Source organism: Seriola lalandi, unplaced genomic scaffold (assembly GCF_002814215.2).
Source record: "Seriola lalandi dorsalis isolate HSWRI2012SDOR001 ecotype SW California unplaced genomic scaffold, Sedor1 jcf7180002054563, whole genome shotgun sequence".
NCBI lineage: Eukaryota > Metazoa > Chordata > Actinopteri > Carangiformes > Carangidae > Seriola > Seriola lalandi.
Genome location: NW_019525116.1, coordinates 1,611,067 through 1,632,054, shown reverse-complemented (window position 1 = coordinate 1,632,054; position 20,988 = coordinate 1,611,067). Strand labels below are relative to the sequence as shown.

Below are 20,988 nucleotides of genomic sequence, written 5' to 3'. Positions count from 1 at the left end.
GCCAAACCATTCGGTAGTTAAATCAGGAGCTGATGGTGCACACACATCTCTAATGGTGTGAGTGTTAAACCAGCTAGCCTAATGTGGCTGCAAGCGCTAGCAGTACTGTTAGCTAATCTATCGGCTATGTGCAGCTATCACAGTTTTACTTAATAGACCACACTAGCCGTGGGTTTGACATTGTTATTTGATGAGGGTTTTTAAAATGTTTTTCCCTTTGCTATACAGTGTTATTTAGTTTATGTGCTTCTTCACTAGTTATCTTCTTACTGTAAGCTAGCAAGGCTATCATTGGCTAAAATTAGCATACAAACGCCTTCAGCTGTGTCTGTCACATCGCAGGTTGTAGCAGCCCGTCAAAAGTCTCCCGTTCTGGTCGGCTAGCACTAGCATGTCCCTGGCTTGCTAGCATATTGTCTGTTAGCTTGCCAATTAGATCTGCAAATTTTTTTCACTAAGCTTAGCACCACCTGATTTTTGAAGACAAGTTAGTGAACTGTGAGATGTTATGGTGTGATTTCACCTCTGAAATATTAACTGTAATATAATGCAATGTAATTGCATATGCCAGACATAAACAGTGTTTCATTATGTGGTTGTTAAGTTTTGCCTGGGTAGTGAGTCGAGACTGCAGTGCAACAGTTATCATTAATGCACAGCCTAGAGAGGTAGCTTGTGACACGGTTAGCAGAATTTATTTATTTGTTTTGTTGTTACTCTTTAGGCCACGAGTGTATGATGCATTCAAATCCAACAAAAGTATTTCAGTGACTCTAACATTAAACTGAAGAATGCACATAGCCCACAGTGCTGAGAAATGAGTTAATTTGTCGTGCATGTGTTAAATATTCATGGATATAGTATATAAATAAACAAAAAAAAAGGTATCACAGAAACAATGTGCAAAAATAAAGACAGCACTGTGATCATGCCGAAAGAAAGATAAGACATCAAGGAAAACCCCAGATCCATCCAAGGCTTATTTCTCCTGATTGGATTCCACTTAATCTCACACTTTGGATTTGACCTCAAGTTGGCAGGTGGACTAACCTGACCTTCACTCTGTCTTTCAGGATAAGGAGACAGAGAGCTGGACAGAGGGACGTTCAGAGAAACAGAAAGAGGGATGGCAGTGGAGGAGAAGCCGGGTGTGAAGAGCAGCAGCTCCATCGTCCCCTGCTTCCTGTTTGTGGAGGTAAGAAACATGAGCATACAAACATGGTATTATTGAGTTTTTTTGCTCTAATTGTTAAATATTAGAGTTGATGAACCCTCAGAAAACTCAGCACCAGGTAAAACAATCCTACTGAGTCTAAAAAAAATATAGTGGCTGAAGAGTAGAGGAGTTTCTAGACAAAGGTCTCTATTATATCTCTGCTGGTTATTTCCTGTTTCTCTGAGCTTTCACACTGACTTATGATTTATCTCTGCGATCGCCGGTGCTGTCAGCACGGGGAAACCTTTGTGGCTCTGAGAGTTGACTCTATCTAAACCCCCAGTTTGATGCACTTTCCTCTCCTCGCATCTCTAAAATCTCAGCCTCACTGGTAAATATTTCAGGCTGAACAGTTAGAGTTTGGGACAGCTCAGCAAACACGCTCTCCATCGCTGACATTCCCACTTGGTGTCACACATCCTGCCCCTGCTCCAGCACCAGGGGCAGCTGAGGCTTTGTAAAGTGGCTACAGTTGTTCTGTGGCGTGTTGAACGTTTTCCAGCATATTTGTGAACTGCATGATTCATCGAGGTGGCTGTGGGTGTCACAGCACGGACAGAGTGGATTTTCAGCAGTTGTGCTGTGGGTTTTGAAGCTGCGTCGTACAGCTCATGTCAAAGGTCATTGTCTGCGGCCGACCGAGAACGCACCACAGACAAATAGACAAACAGCTTCAGCCACTGTGGAAAGCGTGCTCAACGTTGTTTGTGAGAGCAGTCAGACACATGACTCAGAGGGCAATGGGAGGCCCACTGCCTTCACCAAATTGCAACTGAGGTGGAGAAAAGCATGAACTGGTGAGGTAATTTGACTGTCTGTAATCTAATTAGACAAACCAAGCAGTCCAGAAGCTCATTGGCTTCGTGTAAGCCAACCGTCAGCTTTTCAGCTGGAGTACCCCATGCATTCAGAGCATTGTTCTGCAACAGATTTAGATAAGCAAAGCTGTTTGTTTTGCATCATTGCATTGTAGGTGCATCATGATATGATGCAGATGTTACATGTTTGGATTCACTTTTGAATATATGTCAGTGGGGAGGGGGGAGGGGGCGAGTTGCTGCAGCAGCCGTGACACGCGTGGAGGAAATTTACTAGACTAGTGTTTAAAAACCTGGGATGGTGTAGTTGTCTAAACTTTTTAGTGAGGGGAGGTCCACAGTGTCAGACGCTGAAAAACCTAGGAAAACATATCTGGTGATGAAGAGATCTGCCTTCCTCTTGAAATTCAGCAAATCATGCGCACACTGCTTTGTAGTTGACTGCAGAGTTTACTTTACTACACGTGATTTTAACTGGTGTCATGTGTAGTTGTCCATTATATGAAAAATATCAACGGGCGACTGGACTCTGACACGTCAAAGTTTGCAAAGAGGTCAGTCATGGTCAATACTTTTAATTAAATAAATCTGTTGGATTATAACGTTTGTGTTTTATTGCAGTTTAAATGAAGGCTGTTACATGGCTTTTTAAAACATATATCTGGAGTATTAACGTCACATCAGCAAGTCTTCCCTGTCCACCTGCTGTACTGTACCTCTGTGTCTGCCCGGCCCCCAAAAGGGACCAGGACTCACAGTGTCTAACAGTGTCTGTGAGACACTGGTCCCTTTGGTTGTAATATACTGTAAAAGCTCTCCATTAGGCCACTCCGCCATATGCCACCCACACATCAGCTCTCATCCCTCAGGTCTCAGTCAATTCCCTCGGTAGCCCTACGTCTGTGTGTCTGGGTGTGTGTGTGTGTGTGTGTGTGTGTGTGTGTGTGTGTGTGTGTGTGTGATAGAGAGGGAGAGTATTTCTACCTATTTGTACCGGGATGGAGAAGCAGTCAGAGCCAGAGAAAAGAGGCCAGCAGCTGTTACCTGTAATGGAGGGCAGTGAACAAGGTTTTCTTCTGCTTGCAGAGTTACGGCATGAATGTGTGCAGGGAGCCTAGACAAAGGGTACAGCTAACAATTTTAAACCCCTGTAAATATTATTTATATTGCTAAATCTGTATTTTAATCAATACAAGTGAATGATTTGAATCTTGTAAGACAGAGTGGAGAAAGTGTGTGAGTTGTCAGTTTGCAAATTACACACAAATGACAACACCCAGTCAGGACAGAGCTGATTGTTTCATAAGCCAGAGATAACAGTAGCTGGTTTACAATCGAAATTCTTTTAAAATAATTGATCCCTGATTTCACACAGAGGTAGACAGAAGCATCCTTGTAATTTTTAAACTGCATCTGTTGATTTTTTTGTCACTAGCTAACCAAGCTAACGTTAGCTTTATGAGTGGGTAAAAACCTGTAGATAAAGATGGGCGAAGCCTCGATGACGTTACTCATCGGTTTCTGAGGACCAGCTTTCAAGCTCAGAGTGGGCTGCTCTGCCGTCATCATCTTTGCAGTGCATGACTCCACCCCTAACTCCCAGCTAATCCAAAAATGGGCAAAGAGGTGGGGCGTGTGAGGAGCTGAGACTTCAGTGCATGCCGGTTTGTGGCAAGCGTATTCTCACCCACCTGTCATTCAAAGCGACACACCCTCAGTTATGCAGAACTTAGGTGTCACAAGGGGGGAAATTAGCTACGGAGACCAAAACCGTTTTTCGTACCAGGCTGTAAACATGTTTATTTCTGCTGTAAAGTTGGGTGTTTTAACATGGGAGTCTATGGGGATTGACTCGCTTGTGGAACCAGCCTCAAGTGGCCATTCGAGGATTTACAGTTTTTGTTTCTTCCGCGCTGACTTCATTTTTCAGCCCCGATGTTGCCATTATTTTTAAGCTTTTTTAGGATGAGGACTAACCAATGCGTTAGTTTTAAAGCTATCTGGAGTGTTAACCAAAGTTTAACAGACCTGCCAAGCCTAGTAACAGTTGCTAACCTATGATTGGAAAATCACTGTCTGGGGGAGGGGTTTAGCGAGCAATCAACTGATTTTCCTTAAAGTAGCTATTTATAAGTTTTGCTACTGCTACACAGCTAACATTAGCATCAACAGCTGTTTACTCACCAGTCTAGAGGAAATGTGGGTTCAGCATCAAAATTCATTCCTTTACTCACCAACAGCTGTCTCCAGAGGTGGAAAACAATGTCAATGTTAACTCATGTCTATCATGTCTTTTCTTCTACTGAAGCTAGCACGCTAACCAGCTAGCCCCAGCCACTGACTGTAATTACTATGCAGTGTTATTAGCTAGATGTTTCTGCAGAGTGAAAATGTTAAAACGGGGGGGAATCTCAGCAGCAGCAGGGAGGACAACCTATTTACTGCAGACAGGCAAAACATGTTTTAATGCCTGGTGTAAACAGTTATGATATATTATTCTCCATTCAGATATAATCCGGCAACTGGCCTCATGTTGATGCAAGTTGGAAATCAGGGCACTGAGTCACAGTATGAACTGGGTTTGGAGGAGTCGATCTGATTACTGATGCTGTTGCTAAGCAGAGAGCAACACCACAGGCTGTTCTCTCTCTCTTGCTGCTTTGTAAGTGTAAGTGATTTCCATTCAGGCATCAAAGTTTGTGCACAAACAATGTTTTTCTAAATCTTACATCTGGAATATGATAAAAGACGATGCCTTTGTTTGAGAATGATACAGGGCCTCTGTTGCGCATTTCCATAAATTGTCTTCCTGTACATCATGACCTGACTTGAAACTACCTCATGTTCAGGTACCACGATGAGGATTGCAGAATGTAGTTTCTCATTTTACAGTGAGGAACAGGCAGGAAACTCTCCATTCACAACACAACAAACACTCCCTTTGAAAATTTGCTACCGGTTTACTGAGCATTCATACTATTCTACATTTATTTTACTATTTAACACCCTGTTTCACACCCTCGCTTCTACAGTCAGTCATCCAATCATTCATTCACATGGAAACCCCCATGGATAGGTCGTCAGTCTGTAGCAAGCCCGCACATGGATCCACTATCACACCCCCAACAGCGATCCAGAGAATCCAGATCACATGCACAGTCTTACCTGCATGTGTCCCATGTATCCAAGATCAAAACCCTGGAGCTTCTCGCTGTGAATCGACAGTGCTTACCACTGAGCCACTCCGCTGCCTTAAACAAGATGACATTATTGACTGTGAGGCACTTTAGTGGTTGATGCTGTCACCACTACAGCAGGAAGGATTCAGGTTTGACTCCTGAGGCCCTTTCTGTATATTCAGTGATTGCCAAGAGTTTATGCAGCTATACAGTTATCCAGTTTGTGGATACTGAAAGCCGCCCACAGCTATGAATGTTGTGTGAGCAAGATGGGTCAGTCTATCCTCTGATGAATACACGAGTGCATCCTTTATTCGTGTGTTTGCTGGGTCAGGGTCTGTTCCATGCAAACAGCCAAACTATATTTAAACACAACTAAATTACTCACTTAAAAAATAATGAATAAAGATGATTAATTGCCTGCAACATTGTGAGTAACCACAGCTCTCACGCTCTGAACCGTGCAGAGCAATGTCACTGAACTATTAATAAATTACTATCAGAGGAATGGGTTTGTGGCCGGGAGGCATTCTGGAGCGGACTGCAAAAATGACAACGAAAAATCTGTGAGTAGCTGCTCGATTGACCAACAATAGGAAGAAAAGTGATGCAGAATAAATTAAAGGAATAGTTTGACATTTTGGGGAATAAGCTCCTTTGTGGTCTTGCCCAGAGCTGAGAGGATTGATACCACTTTTATGTCTGTGCACTAAAGCTGGTTAGCATAGCCTAGCATAGAGAGTGAACCCTGGGGGGGGGGGGGCAGTTACACTGTCACTAGCAAGAAAGCAAATAGGTGTATCAAACTACTCTTTTAAATGTAGGTAAATAAATAGTAGAGCTGATTCATTCTCGTCCTGTGATGAGGAGAGGTGTGGTATTGCCTTTCAGCCACCCCCCTCCACACCCTCAGCTTAGTGTGTGTGTGTGTGTGTGTGTGAGAGAGAGAGACGTGACAGTGATCCATACCCAGGCCAGAGGGACCTGCTCTTTTATTTAGCCCCACACCTCATCAGCAGTTACCATGGAAACCAATCAGCCAGACTCATTCCCCCGTCTTCTCTGCTCTCTTTCTTCTGACTCCTTTCATCCTCCCTGCCCTAATCACAAGTCACAACCTTTTTCTATCAGTGCAACCCACTCAGCCATCTTGTCCTGCGTGTCTCCTCCATCCCTTCCATTTTGCTCCGTCATTTCCCATTTCTCTGTGTGATTCCCCGGCCACTGCTCATCTTTCCTCTCTGACTCTCTGGTTTTGGCGAGGACTTTCTCCCGGGCCATTCACAGCTGCACAGATATCGACATCACCTCTCGTTAATTTCTTTTTAATCCTGTTTTACTGCGTACAAATCTATGTCATCATCTCTCCTCTGCGTCTAATCCAATTCTATAAAGATTGATGATATAATAAAAACGAATTCTGTAACTGTTTTCACCCGGGGAGGAACAAAACGAGTGAGTCAATCTCGCTCTAGCACATTTCATTTACATATTGTTGATATTTTTTTTCTGCTTGCTGTTTCCTTCACCCTAAAAAAAAAAAGAAAAAAAAGTGCATTTGTTCTCTCCCATCTGGGGACACGCTGGCAAATTTGCAGTTTAAAAGTAATTTCTGTTTAAAGCTAATCAATGTGTGCTTCAGTGAAGAGTTGTAATGGAGAATGCAGCTGTCTGTTGTGAGGAGTCTCTGATTAGACACTTATCCAGACCAGTGGAGGGGCGAACATAAAGCCCCATTCCAACACTGTAAACACTTTTTACAGCTCCTCTCGCAGCTCCGCATACAGGCGGCCGCCATGATCATGTGACACACTCGGGGCTGTTTGATGTGACCTTTTGACCCGTGTTACAATTTGGCACACCATTCAGGCTGCAGCTTTAACTCTTGGCCTCAAGACCAGTTACAATAAACAGAAAGTCCATATGCCATAGAAGTCCTTAAAGTTATAATGCTTAAGATTTTCATGACGTCAGACCTCATTTTTGATAACATTTAAAGTTTTATATTGATCAGCATCAGCCGTTAAATGTATTTACATTATGTTGTTATGTCTCTTGTTAGAGGCAGAGTCCGCCGCTCTCTCGCCAGATTCATACGCAAGGAGTTCACGGGAAACAATGCAGAATGTAATTCATCTTTATTTAATGCTGCACTCAGAGACAGGAATCTAAAGTAAACATCTCCACCTCAGCAGGACACATGACTTGGCACCGTGCATCATGTAATTCTAAAGAGTTGCTGCATTTTCACCTTTTTGTTCGTTTTTGCCGTTCATGAATTATTTTGAGAAACTGGGGGGAGAAAATATAAATGTGGCCAGGGACGGCCTCACTTTTCTTTTATGAAATGAAAGATTCACCCCCTCCCCTCCCCTCCCCAATCATTTTCATGCATTCCCTTTAAATCACGAGCCTGAGTGTTTAAAAGCTTTTGTATAAGGTGGGGCAATGAACTTAAAGATGTCTCAAACACTCAATCTCCCATGATGCAGATCACTTCATCATGTGCTCTCTAATTGGTTTAGTGTGGGTGTGATCTTTTCCATTGTCATTATCTAAATAAAACCACATAGGAGCAGCCGACATCTTAATCCTCCTGTTCCCTCAGGTGCATCTTGACAACATAAAATGATCTTACGTCATCATCAACATTTCTATGATTTGTAGTTTTGGAAAATGTTTAAATCTGTTGGCCGGTGTTTTTCTTTTCTAAACTGGTCCAGGAGCATTTTTACAGAAGTGAGCATGGATTAGTGCAGCATTACTCTCATATCATTTAGGAAATAAAGCATAGTGACGGAGAAGAGTTGTTGCCATCTCTCCACCAGAGGGCACTGCTGTAACGCAGCTGAAGCTCCCTCAGTAGAAACAGTTGACACTGTTCTCAGGCTTTTGAGTGTTTCATATACTTTTGAACTTCGTCTATCAATAAAGAGATTTGACACTGCATCATTACTTATTTTCTCACTTTATTCCCTTTGAGAAAAGCAGAATCTCTCTCATGAGTGTCTGCATCGTAAATGCACACACAGGCTCACAGGCCTCATTAACACCTGAGCAACATGCAGAGATTAGACGGTGAGCGAAGCGGAGTGTTTTGGTTCCTGTTCTGTCTCTATAAATAGGCCAGTGTGTTAATGGTGGGTAACACTCTGGTAGCTTTAAACCTGTCACAGGAAGTCTGACGAAGACCCCTCCCCCACACAATCAGTCACACATCCAGTCGGCCGAACGTACAGATGTTGGTGTCTGACACGCGAACGCTCTCATCATATATCAGGGTAAATGCACATCTACTGAAATAAAAAGACACACGTGGAACCCAGAACACATGCATATGCAGCATCTCTGAGGTGTGATCAAGCAATTTATACGAGATGTGACAGGAGCAGATTTTTCTTTGGTTTCCAGCTGGTAAACATCATAAGCGGGGCCGACTATACGATGCTGTGTGGCAGCTTCGAATTGATGCCGCGATGCATAACAAGTCTAAGAGACTATCAGACCTGCACACTGATTAATAATAAGCAGAGTGTCCTTGTCCTTCCTGAATATAATCTCCTCTATCAGCAAAACTCTTTTTTTTTTTTATTTATCACATATTGCGTCACCTGAAAACGCCTTCTCTTCTCTTAACTTAGCTTTTACATAGATCTGCTGTCAGCTGATAATTTCGAGTTTGCTGGTTTTACTGTATGGTGAGAACCGAACAGCCTTTGGCTTTATGAAAACAAAGCACATTTTACTATACTATGTAGTTTGTCTCACCACACTTACACTTTTCACTTCCAGGAAGAATTGTTTGCAGTTGTTCAAAAATTGGCAAAGAGGTGGGGCGTGTGAGGAGCTGAGACTTCAGTGCATGCCGGTTTGTGGCAAGCGTATTCTCACCCATCTGTCACTCAAAGCGACACACCCACAGTTTTGCAGAACTTAGGTGTCACAAGGGCGGAAAGCCAACAATACTCAAGTCTCTTAATCTACCTTTTTTTTCTCTTTCTCACCTTGTTTTTGTGAAGTTGTGAAATTTTAAAGCCGCACTAATCCATGTTTTCTATATTAATAATGGGTCAAATAACAGCATGTGATGTGAAGGCGTCGCGTGTCGTTACCAACCCACAGAAAATCGTGTTACTCAGACGAAACAGTGTTTGGTTGGGACTTTATTCAGCTTCGGATTAATACATGTTTGGAGAGTGAATGAGTAGCTAAGGCAATAGGACTGTGTATGTGGGACTGTGTTTGTGTGTGTGTGTGTGTGTGTGTGTGTGTGTGCTTGGTAATGAAGGAACAGTGTGGTTTTAATAGTTTTTGGACGACAATAAGCTCTATGACTCAGAGCAGGCTTTGACTACACAGACAATACTTGTTGGTAGAACCGATTCATTCTTGTTTTTTGTGGAATTTGTTGACAGTAAAAAGAATAAAGGAAAGCAGAATATCAACAGATTTATGTTTTAAGGCAGCTCCGTGTTGGCTGCATCCATCTATAATGGTTTTCAGCTTGGAAAAAAAGAAACATTCAGACAATTCATCAACAAAAACATCACCCGAACCCCCTCCTCCCCTGCTCTTTTAACCGCTGCTCTGTACTCTGGCTACTTCTCCGACATTACTTATTCATGGGGAGTGAGTAATACACAGATTGCACACTGTATGACTTGGCAGACAAAGGAGTTTGCAGCTCGGGGCAGGTAGTGGGCCAGTAATAGCTGTTTTGCTGCAGTGTAATCTCTGTAATGTGCATGCACAGGGTTTCCCCATGGTGCTGCGTGCACTGCAGGGGTGTGTATCTGACCGCATTGAAGCCATGCAGAGAGGTGGATCCCCAACAGTGTTTTAGCTTGTATTCTTTTTATTATACCATATTATCTGTTGAAAGACCATTGTGCAGCAGCATACGTGGTGGCTGGCAGGAAATGAAATGAGAGCAACATGAGAGGTGTTTTTAGGATGGAGGAGGGGGGCATGGACTGGAGGATGATTAAAGCAATGCTCCTCTCATCTCTTTTCTCCGGTTCCCTTTGGACACTCCTTTCCCTTCAGCCTCGAATAAATACAGCACAAAAGCTCCCACTCTCCTTTTCTCCCCTGCCCTCTCCATGTCTGTTTTCACCTCACCTGCCCATGAACACACTCTCACTCGCAGAAACGCGGGCGCCAAAAACTCTTGCAGCAACCCTCTCCATTGCCAGTCCTCCTCCTCTTTCTTCCCTTTCATTCACTCACCCCATCTCACCCTGCTCCCATCATCCTCCCACCCTCTCACCCGCTCCCCGAACACCTCTTCTTCCCCCTGTTCTTTCTTCTCTTTCTCCTGCTGCTGGGACTCCAACAGCTCTGAGAGTGCACCATTGGCGCTGCTGCTTTCTTATTCCAACTCCCGTTCCTTCACATTTTTCACACTTAAGGACTCCATCTAAACTTTTATAGTCTATAAAATACTCTTCTAACTTCCTCTTATTTTCATTCTCTTGAAAACAACTGACAAACCTTTCAGGGTCATTTTCATGTGGAAACCATTTATTCAGCTTCCCAGGCCTATTTATCATGTTCTGCTCTGTCAGAGAACTTGTATAGATTGGCTGCGCGAGCCAGCTCCAGACATTATTGTTTTTAATGTAGCTGTTTGTCATCGTTTGAGCAAGATATCAATATAGAGAGCGACGGTGCAGTTAAAAGAGTTGTACGAAGAAAACAGCAGTTTTGAAAGAATGGCAATATGTTTGTTTTCCTGAGACATCACAGTACAAATGCAGTCACACGTCCCTTTACAGATTCATAAGGGTCCAAAAACCTAAAGAGGATGGATGGTGATCCAGACATCATTGTTAACATTGTTAGCAACATGCCAATATGAAAAGGTTGAATACACTAACGTAAGAAAGTCATGTGCTGTTATCAAAGACAAAACAAGAACATTAGATTTCTTCAGCGTGAATCAAATATTGATAAACCCAACGGCCTTCTCGGAGCCACGCTGGGCAGATCACATGCATTAAGACAAAATCAATGAGAAGCTAGTGTGTACAGATCGATGGAGGCTGCTCAATCATTGGCTCTCAGAATAGGCTCGAAGTCAATTACTTGTACTCGACTACTTCCACAATTGTCAAGTGATTACATGGGTTTTGAACATTGATTAGATGAAGGGTCTCAACGCAGCTGCACAGGAATTTCAGTTTTTACATTTTTAATCCACATCTGGATCTAGGACAATCATGGGGTACAAACTCTCACATTTGGTTTATTGAATTAAAAGTGCGGTAACATTCAAATTCTCTATCTATCTATCAGTTTTTTTCTAAATCAAACACAAAAAATCTGCTCTATTTTCATCTGCACCATCTCCCGAGGCAAATATCTGTCTCTTTAGCTGCTAAATGCTCCGCTATGTGCAGGAGCTACCCGCTAACTCACCTCATCATCATCATCACCTGAGTCCGCTCGACTCTGCAGATGTCAATCCCCTGTGGTTTTTTTTGTCATTTCATTCGCTATTCGCAAACACCGCCGAAAAAACTGTCCAGAGGTCACAGGTCACAGGGTGTAGCCTTATACCTAGCAAGAGGACCGGCAACTGAAAGAGGAGTCCCAACAGGGAGCCTCTGCTGTATTTAGAATGACAGATTAGAGATCAGTTCAGACCAGTGAGCTACTCCTGCTGTGCAGCTGTAATTAGCAGTGACTGCCTGTCAGTTTCCAGTTCACACGAAATAACCCTCTTTACGATGACAGAAATCCTCCTGTTTGTAGAACTTTGTCAAGACTTGCCTTTTGTTTAAAGGTCCCGCGTTTTACACTTTTCCTGCGTTTTATTTGAAGTTTTCCGAATCCTTAAAAGGGAAACGTTCGTGGTTATGAAAAACCACCTCAATGTAGTTTTACATCTCTGGAGCTCTGGTCTCTGAGCCTCTCTTCTGATTGACTGATTGACTGACTGTTTTCTGAGTGACATATAGCCGGTCAAACCACAGGTAACGGAAAGCAGCCTACTACTGTCACTTAATAAAACTCAAAACTCACGTTTTATAAACTATTAAACTTACATAAGGGCTGTGTGCATTTCTCTGTGGACTGAGTGCTTTGATACAGTCACAGTATTAATATAGAACCTAGACCTTCTATAATCACATGGAAGTCTCACTTTATACAATACGGGGCCTTTAATGAAAAGGAAGAGACGAGAACTGGAACATGGCAGTGGGAGTACAATGTGTGGGTGGTTGATGGTGGTTGCACTGGCAGTGTGTTGGTAGGTAGGAGTTTTTTTGGCTTTAAACCTAGTTGAGGAAACAGTCTCCAACCCACTATAAAACAATACAAGGTCAGTCTTCAAAGATCAACCACGTTTTTCCGGATTATGTAGCAGAGGAAACCAGATACACCAAGTGGTTCAATAATTTATTGTGTTTTTGCACCGTGCAGTTTGTCACAGCGTGTTTATGTCTCTCCGCCTTAACACTGAATAACTCTGTTGTTGTTGAGGGTTGTTGACATGTTTAAGTAGAGAGGAGCTGCAGTGTCTGCCACTAACACAGACACATAAAAACATACATGTGTACATGCACACACTACACATATGTCATATTTGTATTAATAATATAGTTGTAATAAACCAGAATTAATTAATTAAATGAATGTGTTTAAAATTAGTACCAAATTAACCTGCTATAATAGAGACCACCTTTCAATTTGATATGATGAACCGAATCCAGCGGTCATGTAACAACATTAATATTCGTTTTGAGTCATGGTTAAGCTACCTGCTGAATGTAAATCCAGCACTGTTTTTGTTCTCCGCCAACTCCCGAGGAAAATATCAGGCTCATTAGCTGCTAAATGCTGCACTATGTTCCCCAACTAGTCTCTAACTGTGTCTGCTGTTTGGAGCTGAGCAGGTAGCGTACAGTGGATTTTTAGAGCTTTTCTTTTGTTGCTGAAAATAGTTTCCTGCTGTGTCCGAAAACCAACAGTGTGAGAGTGAAACAGAACAGTGAAGTTACAGACAGCTGGACAATGAGCTGAAGGGGAACTGAAGATTCAGGTGGTAATTATTTGTGTTTTCATCACTACGAGCGACACTTTTCACATTGTTATTGTTAGTGTAAAATATTGGTTATACCTGATTTAAAGCGCCGTAACTGGCGGAAACCTAATGCACGTGCAACACAGTTCAGATCACCAGGGTGCGGTCAACATTACACAACTTTTCATAATGTGACTCTACGGTCAGTCCGTGGCATGGGGTGAGCCACCAATGACACATCCATTTTCGTGTCTGACATTTCTACAAGCTGAATCACGGTCATCGCCTCTGATGCTGTCGACGCTGACGAGACAGAGAAGCGGAGGCCTGTGTAGAAATAACAGGCGACAAAAGAGGAAAATGAGGAAGAAGAAAATGGAACAGAGGAGGAGGTGTTAAAAGTTTTTCGGCCACCACCCCGAGCTTTGCACCTGTTCCCCAGCACCTCCGCTTCTCTCTCTTTTTACCTGCAACACAATTACCCTCCACGCTCTCCTGTCCTTGCAGTCTCTCTTCTTCACAGGCTCCCTTTTATTTTCTCTTCTCTTTCTCATCTCTTCTTCCCTTTTGAACCCTCTGCCTTCTTTCATTCTTTTTTCAATCCCCTCCTGCCTCCGTCCCTCCTCTGGGCTTCCTCTTCCTCATCCAGGACTCCCGTCGTGCCGGCCAGGTGCAGTGTAGCGTGTGTTGATGGCAGGCCTCTTAATGGACAGCATGTGTCTGACGGTGGACCCCTGTGCCTCGTCGCCCTTCTGCTCTAAATCCTCCGTCCGTAAAACACAAAACTGCTCTTTCAGGCAACACAGCTTTAACAGCGTCTAGGGACACGAGCGAAACCTCCAGAGAGAGCGAAGGGAGAAAGAGAACAACACAGAAAGACAGACATTTTGACCCTTGTTAGAGCTTTGTGGCTGTTACATACAGTATCTTGTTGGAGGTCTATGTTGTAAAGATGCAAAAAGGAACATTTTGTATGAATAAATATCTACTATTTTAACTTTAGAAGATTATGATCAGAGGGGATTACCAGAGGGGGAAGAGCTGCAGCGACGGTGCTGCATTTTGTGGTAAATCCATTTGATTGATTATAGCAGCACACAGGAAGAGGGCAGTGTACCTCCAGCACAAACTGAGCGATGCCTCTAATTGACAGTGGCAGTGGCGTTGAAAGGCTGATGTTTTTTGTCTTTGATAAAGAAAAACAAAACGCACAAATCAAAGCCAGGATGAGCAGCAGAATCATTTTTTTTGCAAGAAGAAGCAGAAGCTCTGGGTAATGTAGTAGACACCAATTTTATCAATATCTCTTTGTTTATATTGATGCACTATAATCAGTATAACCACTGATGACTTGTGAGGAGTGTTGAATGTCTGATGTCATCAGTGATATGTCAGGCTTGAACTTACAAACCTGGAGGAAATGCTGTAATGTGATACCTGCGTTCGCACCTGCGTTGTAGAGTTTGAAAGACGTGAGCAGCAGGGAGGGGCTGACAGAAAGACAATATGAAATTGCATTATGGGAAGACAAGGATCCAGAGTTGTTGGCAGTGTCAGTCTGTTGTTGAGTCCGCCACTTTCTTCCAGGCTGAAATCTCTCACCAATTATTTGATGGATCGGCATTGAATTCATGTTCCCCAGAGGATTAATGCTACTGACTCTGGTGATCCTCTGACTTTTTCCCTCGCACCGACGTGAAGTTGATATTTTTTACCTTTTGATTCAACGGTCTCGACAGTTGTCAGATTGATTGTCATGAAATTGAGTTTAGATATTCATGGTCCTCAGAGGATGAATCCCAATGACTTGGGCAAACCCCTTTTCACCCACTTTTCATCGAGCGCCACATGCAGATCAAAGTTCATCCTGTATCCTTTATTCAGTTGTTGGATTTGCACAAATTGTGTAAAGACATTCATTGTCCCCAGATGATGGGTCCTAATGACCTTGGTGATCCTCTGACTTTTCCTGTAGCATCTCCAGCAGGTTGATTTTAGTTCACGGTGAAATATCTCAGCATCTATAGATTGGACTGGCATGAGATTTAGTAAAGACATTCATGGTACCCACAGGATGATTTTCATCTAGCGCCATCATCAGGTCAAAATTTGTTCAGCAAATACTGCAATACTGTGCGTGTTAAGTGCTGGTAAGTGTGTTAGCGTGGTAACGTGCTAAACTTATATGTGAACTTGGTAAACATGTCCGCTGGAAAAATAAATCTGCAGAGACTTAGCTTTGTCCTGCAACCGTTCAGAGATTTATTTGACAAAAAAAACTTAAGAGTCTTATTTTGCAGGTGAAACAAAATCCAATTTGGGGTGGCAAAGAATCCAAGGTCCTGGAACACAACAGACGAACTAACAGAGACTTAAATACATGAGAGAATCAAGGGTAGATGACACAGGTGCAACACATCTGGGCGGGGCAGACAATCACAACGTTGGGAGAGCTATGGACACACAACGTGAGATATTTCAAAATAAAACAGGAAATAAACATTATAGTCGACACCTCCGGGGCAGAGCATGACACTACGGTTCCACACTGAGTGGCATGAACGAGTTTTACATGAATTTTACATAGTTTTAACGTCAAAATCAACTCGCCAATGTTGCCACAGGGACGACTAAGTTGTTGTTACAGACAGACATTTTCTGTATATGTGGATTTAAAACTGAATCATTCTGCAAAGAGCCAATGAATTGCACAAACCAATATCTCTAGCTTTCAAGTGCAGTGATAACACTCTTATAAAAGACACGGCTCTATATGTGTAGATACATGTTCATCTTTACATGAACTTACCTTCACGTTAATAAAGTATGAATACATTTCATCAAGTATGGCCAACGCTGTGAAGCTGTCAGTCCCTGTTTGTGAAGAAAAAGATTATGACCTGAATTTGTGCAAGGACAGCACTTTTTTTCATCCAGGTTCAGGGAGGGAGGGAGGGACGGAGATCGTATTTCCAGGAGCAGCTCTGAGCTCACTGTTGTGGGTCCTTCACACGCCGTCGGCTGTTGCTGTTCCCTGGACTCGTTCCCAAAGCGTTCCCAAAAATGCTCTCCATCTATCTGTGCCGTGTTTTCAGTCGGCTCGGTGTCACTGCTGTTGTAAACTCTCGCTGCCTCTTGGCATCACAGTCATTACGACTGGGCCCGGCGTGTCAGCTCGGCAGCTTGATGCTGAAATTCAGAGGTTCAGATGTGAAATATTCAGCAAAAGTAAAAAAGAAAAAAAATGTGTGTTTGATGGAAGGCAAGGGGGGAAAAGTGAAACAAATGTTAGAGGGATGAGTGAGAAATACAGAGAGACAGGAACACCTGGGAAACCTTTGGGAGGTTAAATTATAATGGAGAGAGAGGAAACAGGAGAAGAGGCTGGGTCTTTGAGCAGTGCTCTCTTTAAAGGCAGGGGAGGGGGAACGAGGGGAGGGCGCTGCATGGAGCAGTTAAAAGAGAGACACACACTGACATTTCTATTGTCACACATACAGATATCAAGTAAAACAGGATAGTCATCTGAGAAAAGGGCAGAATCTCATGGTGGAGGGCCGTTGGGAATGTGATGGTGCTCAGAGGGTGAGTACCTGCTGAATGCTGTGCCCTTTCAGAGAAACATATTCTGCAACTTGAGGTACATTTTCTTGACTCGATTTGTCTGTTGTGAGGTCTTCACACGTTTGGCCTCTGTGTTCCTGCTGAACTTGATGAGGCATCGGAGACTCAGTGACAGTGACACATACAAACGTACATCAGAGTCAACAGGTGGCGGCTTCGTCCTGTTGTTTGACTTGGATCACGTGATTGTCGCCTTTGAGCCAGGATTGGCTCTTAAAGTTCAAACATTATCATTGTGCTGTTTGCACCAAGACTTTGTATTTGGGTGATGATTGGTTGTTGTAAATGTTAATGTTTGCATGTAGGCTGATGCACCAAATTATGATAAGGAAATGTCAGATAGTCAGTCGGTTGGTCAGTGTATTGATACACCACTTTGGTGCAGACTGAAATATCAAATATCAAATTTGTTTCCACCGACCACGCATCATGAAAGCTGTTGGATGGATTGGCACAAAATCATATAAAGACATTTTGAGTGAAATATCTATAACTAACAAACTCTAGAATGGATGGTCATGACTTTTCCTGCAGATATTCAAGGTCACTTGGTGATATCTTCTATTATGTTGTACATGTTTCACAACTCTGGGATCATGAAACTCACCGCCATTTCTCCAGAAGCCAGTTAATTCTCCCATACTCTGTTTTTACACCAAGAATATTGTCTGGGGAAACATCCACCCGGGGTCTGTTCCCCATTGTGATGACGAAAATGAAGTTTTTGTTGCTCCAAATAAAGTTGGATTCATTCTGTATTATACATCTAGACCCACTGACAAAAGCAACAACTTCCGATCTTCCATCAGTGCGGTGAACATGGTGACATTTGTGGGCTCGTTTTGAGAAACATATATTCAGAGCATTAATATGCAGAACCTTATTAAATAAGTAATTGTAACTTGTCAAACAAGTGTAGCTGTAGTAGACCTAAATGTTTCTCTCTGCGATACATTAAAGTATCTTAAATGAAATTACCCAACTGAAGGTAATTCAGTTTGAAGTACATGCATGTAATTAATGTCCATTGTCTTTTCATTCATAATTGATCACTCATGAGGACCAGATAAGCTCCCGCCTTATCTCTGATGAACACTTTTCATACTGCCTCACAGAAATCAATGAGAAGCTAATTTCCTGTCTGACTTGTTCCACTTACCCACGGCGTGTGGAAGGAACTGAGGCTTGTTCACAATATCCTGATACCTGGAATAACTGAGGCGGTTTTTATGTCAGCCCATAATGAGGCGAAGTGTGGTAATGGCTCAGTAATCTGACAGGAATAAAGTACATTTTCAAAGCGGTGATGTGAAGGCAGACTCAGAGGGGGATGATGACATCCTCTGAAGGTTGAAAATAGAGGAAGACACTCCTCAGTCTTCACACGCTCATAACAAGCGGCCCCATGTCTCCCTGTGACAGCTCCCCAACATGACCTGTCTTAATGTGACCTTTCATCTTGACGAGCCGCGGCTCCGTCTTTTGCTATTGATCTGCCCTTCCATCTCCACGCTAAAATAGGTCAGAGTGAGGTGGGTTCCTTACTCTGATGCCTGTCCCCTTTTCTATCATTGGCAGCTCTTTTTTTTTGAGGAGAGGTAGAGAAAGAACAAAGGGAAGAGAAGAATATGCAGCCTCTTTAGTGCGAGTGGGAAGAGGAGTGTGATGGAGCGCTAAAGGGGAGAGCAGGGAAGTTTGTCGGGGTGTGAATAAACTGCTGTCACCCACATGTGAAGCAGCAATGCCAACAGCTGGATAATCTGTACCATCACCACTGTTTAGTTGAGAGTTTGTGAATCCGCAGACATGTTAGGTGTGGTGAAAGTAACTCACGACCGTGTTACGCACCGTGTTATTGTACAGTAACATTTGACTTTTGTAGTTTTTTTTATTTATTTATTTAATATTTTTTAGCGTCATTTGATCTAAAATGAGGAAAAGCCAAAATCACAAGAGATGACTCGCTGAAAAGCGAAAGCTTGTATCGGCTGGACATGTGGATTTGCTGGTTAAAGTTCAACAATATGAACTCTGACCTGCGAATGTGCAGGAGCTCGAGGCAAAACTCTCCCCGAGAGACACATGCTTCAATTTTTATTTTATTTTTTTGTCCTTTTCATGGTTCTCAGAGCAAATTAAGGAGGCATGTAAACAGCTGAACTATAAGTACGCTGCAAATTTTTTATAGGGGCCTCGTGGATTAGCGCAGTTCCTTCAGTTTAGCAATCACAAGCATGAGTCAGAGCCGGTCACAATACGCCGGGTAAATGCAGGGGAGGAGCGCCGCGTTATCACGCAGAACAACAAGGGAAGGCTTCATGAGTCACACATATCAAACACCCCCTCTCGCCCCAAGCAAACCCACCAAAGAGCTCCCATCAGGTGTGTGTGTGTGTGTGTGTGTGTGTGTGTGTGTGTGTGTGTGTGTGTGTGTGTGTCTCCCCACCACATCCAAAAGAAAATGCAAACACAGTTACGAGCAGTTATTGTTAATATGATTTCTGGTCAGAATGTGCAACATCAATCTTATATAAAGACTTGTCTTTAGAAACACACTTTGATGTAGAAGCACTAAAAATACAGAATATTAAAAGCCTGATTTCTTGGCCATTTCTTCACCATGACAACCACAGATAGTAAAAACACGTCTCCCTCAGGGGAGGCACAGATGAAGGCTGATTTCATACGAATAAAGAAACAAATGGGAATGTTTATGAATACACCAGCCCGTGTCTGTAAGTGCGTGCTCAATGTAACGTATACGCTGGTGGGAGTTTGTACACACTTGTACATTCATACAGTACATTTGCTGTATGTTTTGATGCTTGTCATGTGTTGGTGTTACAGATGTGGGTGGAGCTATGTCTCTGGTCAGAGTGATGTGACCTCGAACAGTTTCCACACGTTCCCAACATTTGTTTTCAAATATAAATTGCTGTTGCATCACGTGCCGTCCATTCAAAAGAACCAGTGCATGTGAGAGGAAGAAAGAAGGAATATTAGCAGCTTATTAATTATATTAGCCCTCAACTGTAAAAGTTCTTCATATTAACAATAGCTCAAATAATTATGCGTAAAGAGATTCGACCAGCGCTATAATCGTGAATGTCCCTCACTGACTGACTGATCATAGTTCCCCCATTGGTCAGCCCAATGCCACGTGACTGAGCTGGAGTTTCCCTATTGGCCGTTGCTCTTTCAAAATGGATCGGTGCAAACGGTTTCTGTTGCGGGGGCGTTTACAGCCTGCAGTCTTACCAACTGGACTGTGTATTGGTGCCAACCGTGGGTTTAGGTCTGCACCTCTTGTTACAGCCAGTCACCCAGCTGCCCTGGTTTTTCCTGGCTGCTCAGCAGCTGCAGGGAAATGGAGGAGTGCCTCCAATTAACCCAGCTTCACCTCCATCACGGCAAATAAACTACTTTCATTGCATGTATCATTATTACTAAAGGAGGCAGAGGAATAACTAAACGAGAGAAAGAGAAGCCATCGATCTCTGCTTGATGTGTGTATAAGAAACACATTGTTGTCATTGTTGTGTTTTTGTTCTGTCTATCCGTGTCGGTGTGTTTTATGCTGTCATGTGTTTATATGTATTTTGTGGGAGTCTGCCACCTAAAGATTCAGTCCGACCCAGACAGTAGCAGGAGATCTGATTGGTGTGAGCTTGAGTCCTGAACACAGAGTTTTTGTTACTGCTGTTGTTGAATTCTGTCGATGTGAAGCAGCATAAATAAAAAAAATGTTAGATTTGCATGATCTATAACTTCTTCAGGGGCCCCACTTCAGGGGGTTATGGGGCAACAATAGTCCAAAGTATAGTGTCTTTACGGGAGGTTTAAGGAGGGTTTATAGTTGTCACTGCAAAAGGTGCCAGTATGAGGGGCCATTAGGAGGCCCCCCTTTTCCCCCTTGGGGACCCTAAGCATTTGAGTGGTGTGGCTCTCCTGACAGTGCGCCTCCGAATGCAGGTGTTAGAAAGGTGAGGAGGAGAGAGAGGCTGATATCAGTCAGATAAGAGGAACAGAAAGGCAGATTATTACATTCTGCATCGATTCATAACAACAATGAAAACTACTTTGTGAGGAGGTGATTACAGAATGTAAACACATTAAATGAGC

The 20,988-nt window shown here is 43.0% G+C and overlaps 1 protein-coding gene across 3 annotated transcripts in view; it reads left to right on the top strand.

Moving 5' to 3' along the window:
• The window catches only part of plppr2a (phospholipid phosphatase related 2a), a 49,186-nt gene that overhangs the window by 4,716 nt on the left and 23,482 nt on the right, over positions 1–20,988 (top strand). For all 3 annotated transcript variants that reach the window (XM_023416371.2, XM_023416370.2, XM_023416369.2), the window contains exon 2: positions 1,074–1,195. In XM_023416371.2, coding sequence (XP_023272139.1) covers positions 1,127–1,195 — 69 coding nt within the window. In that variant the 5' untranslated portion in view covers positions 1,074–1,126. The remainder of the gene's footprint in view (positions 1–1,073; positions 1,196–20,988) is intronic.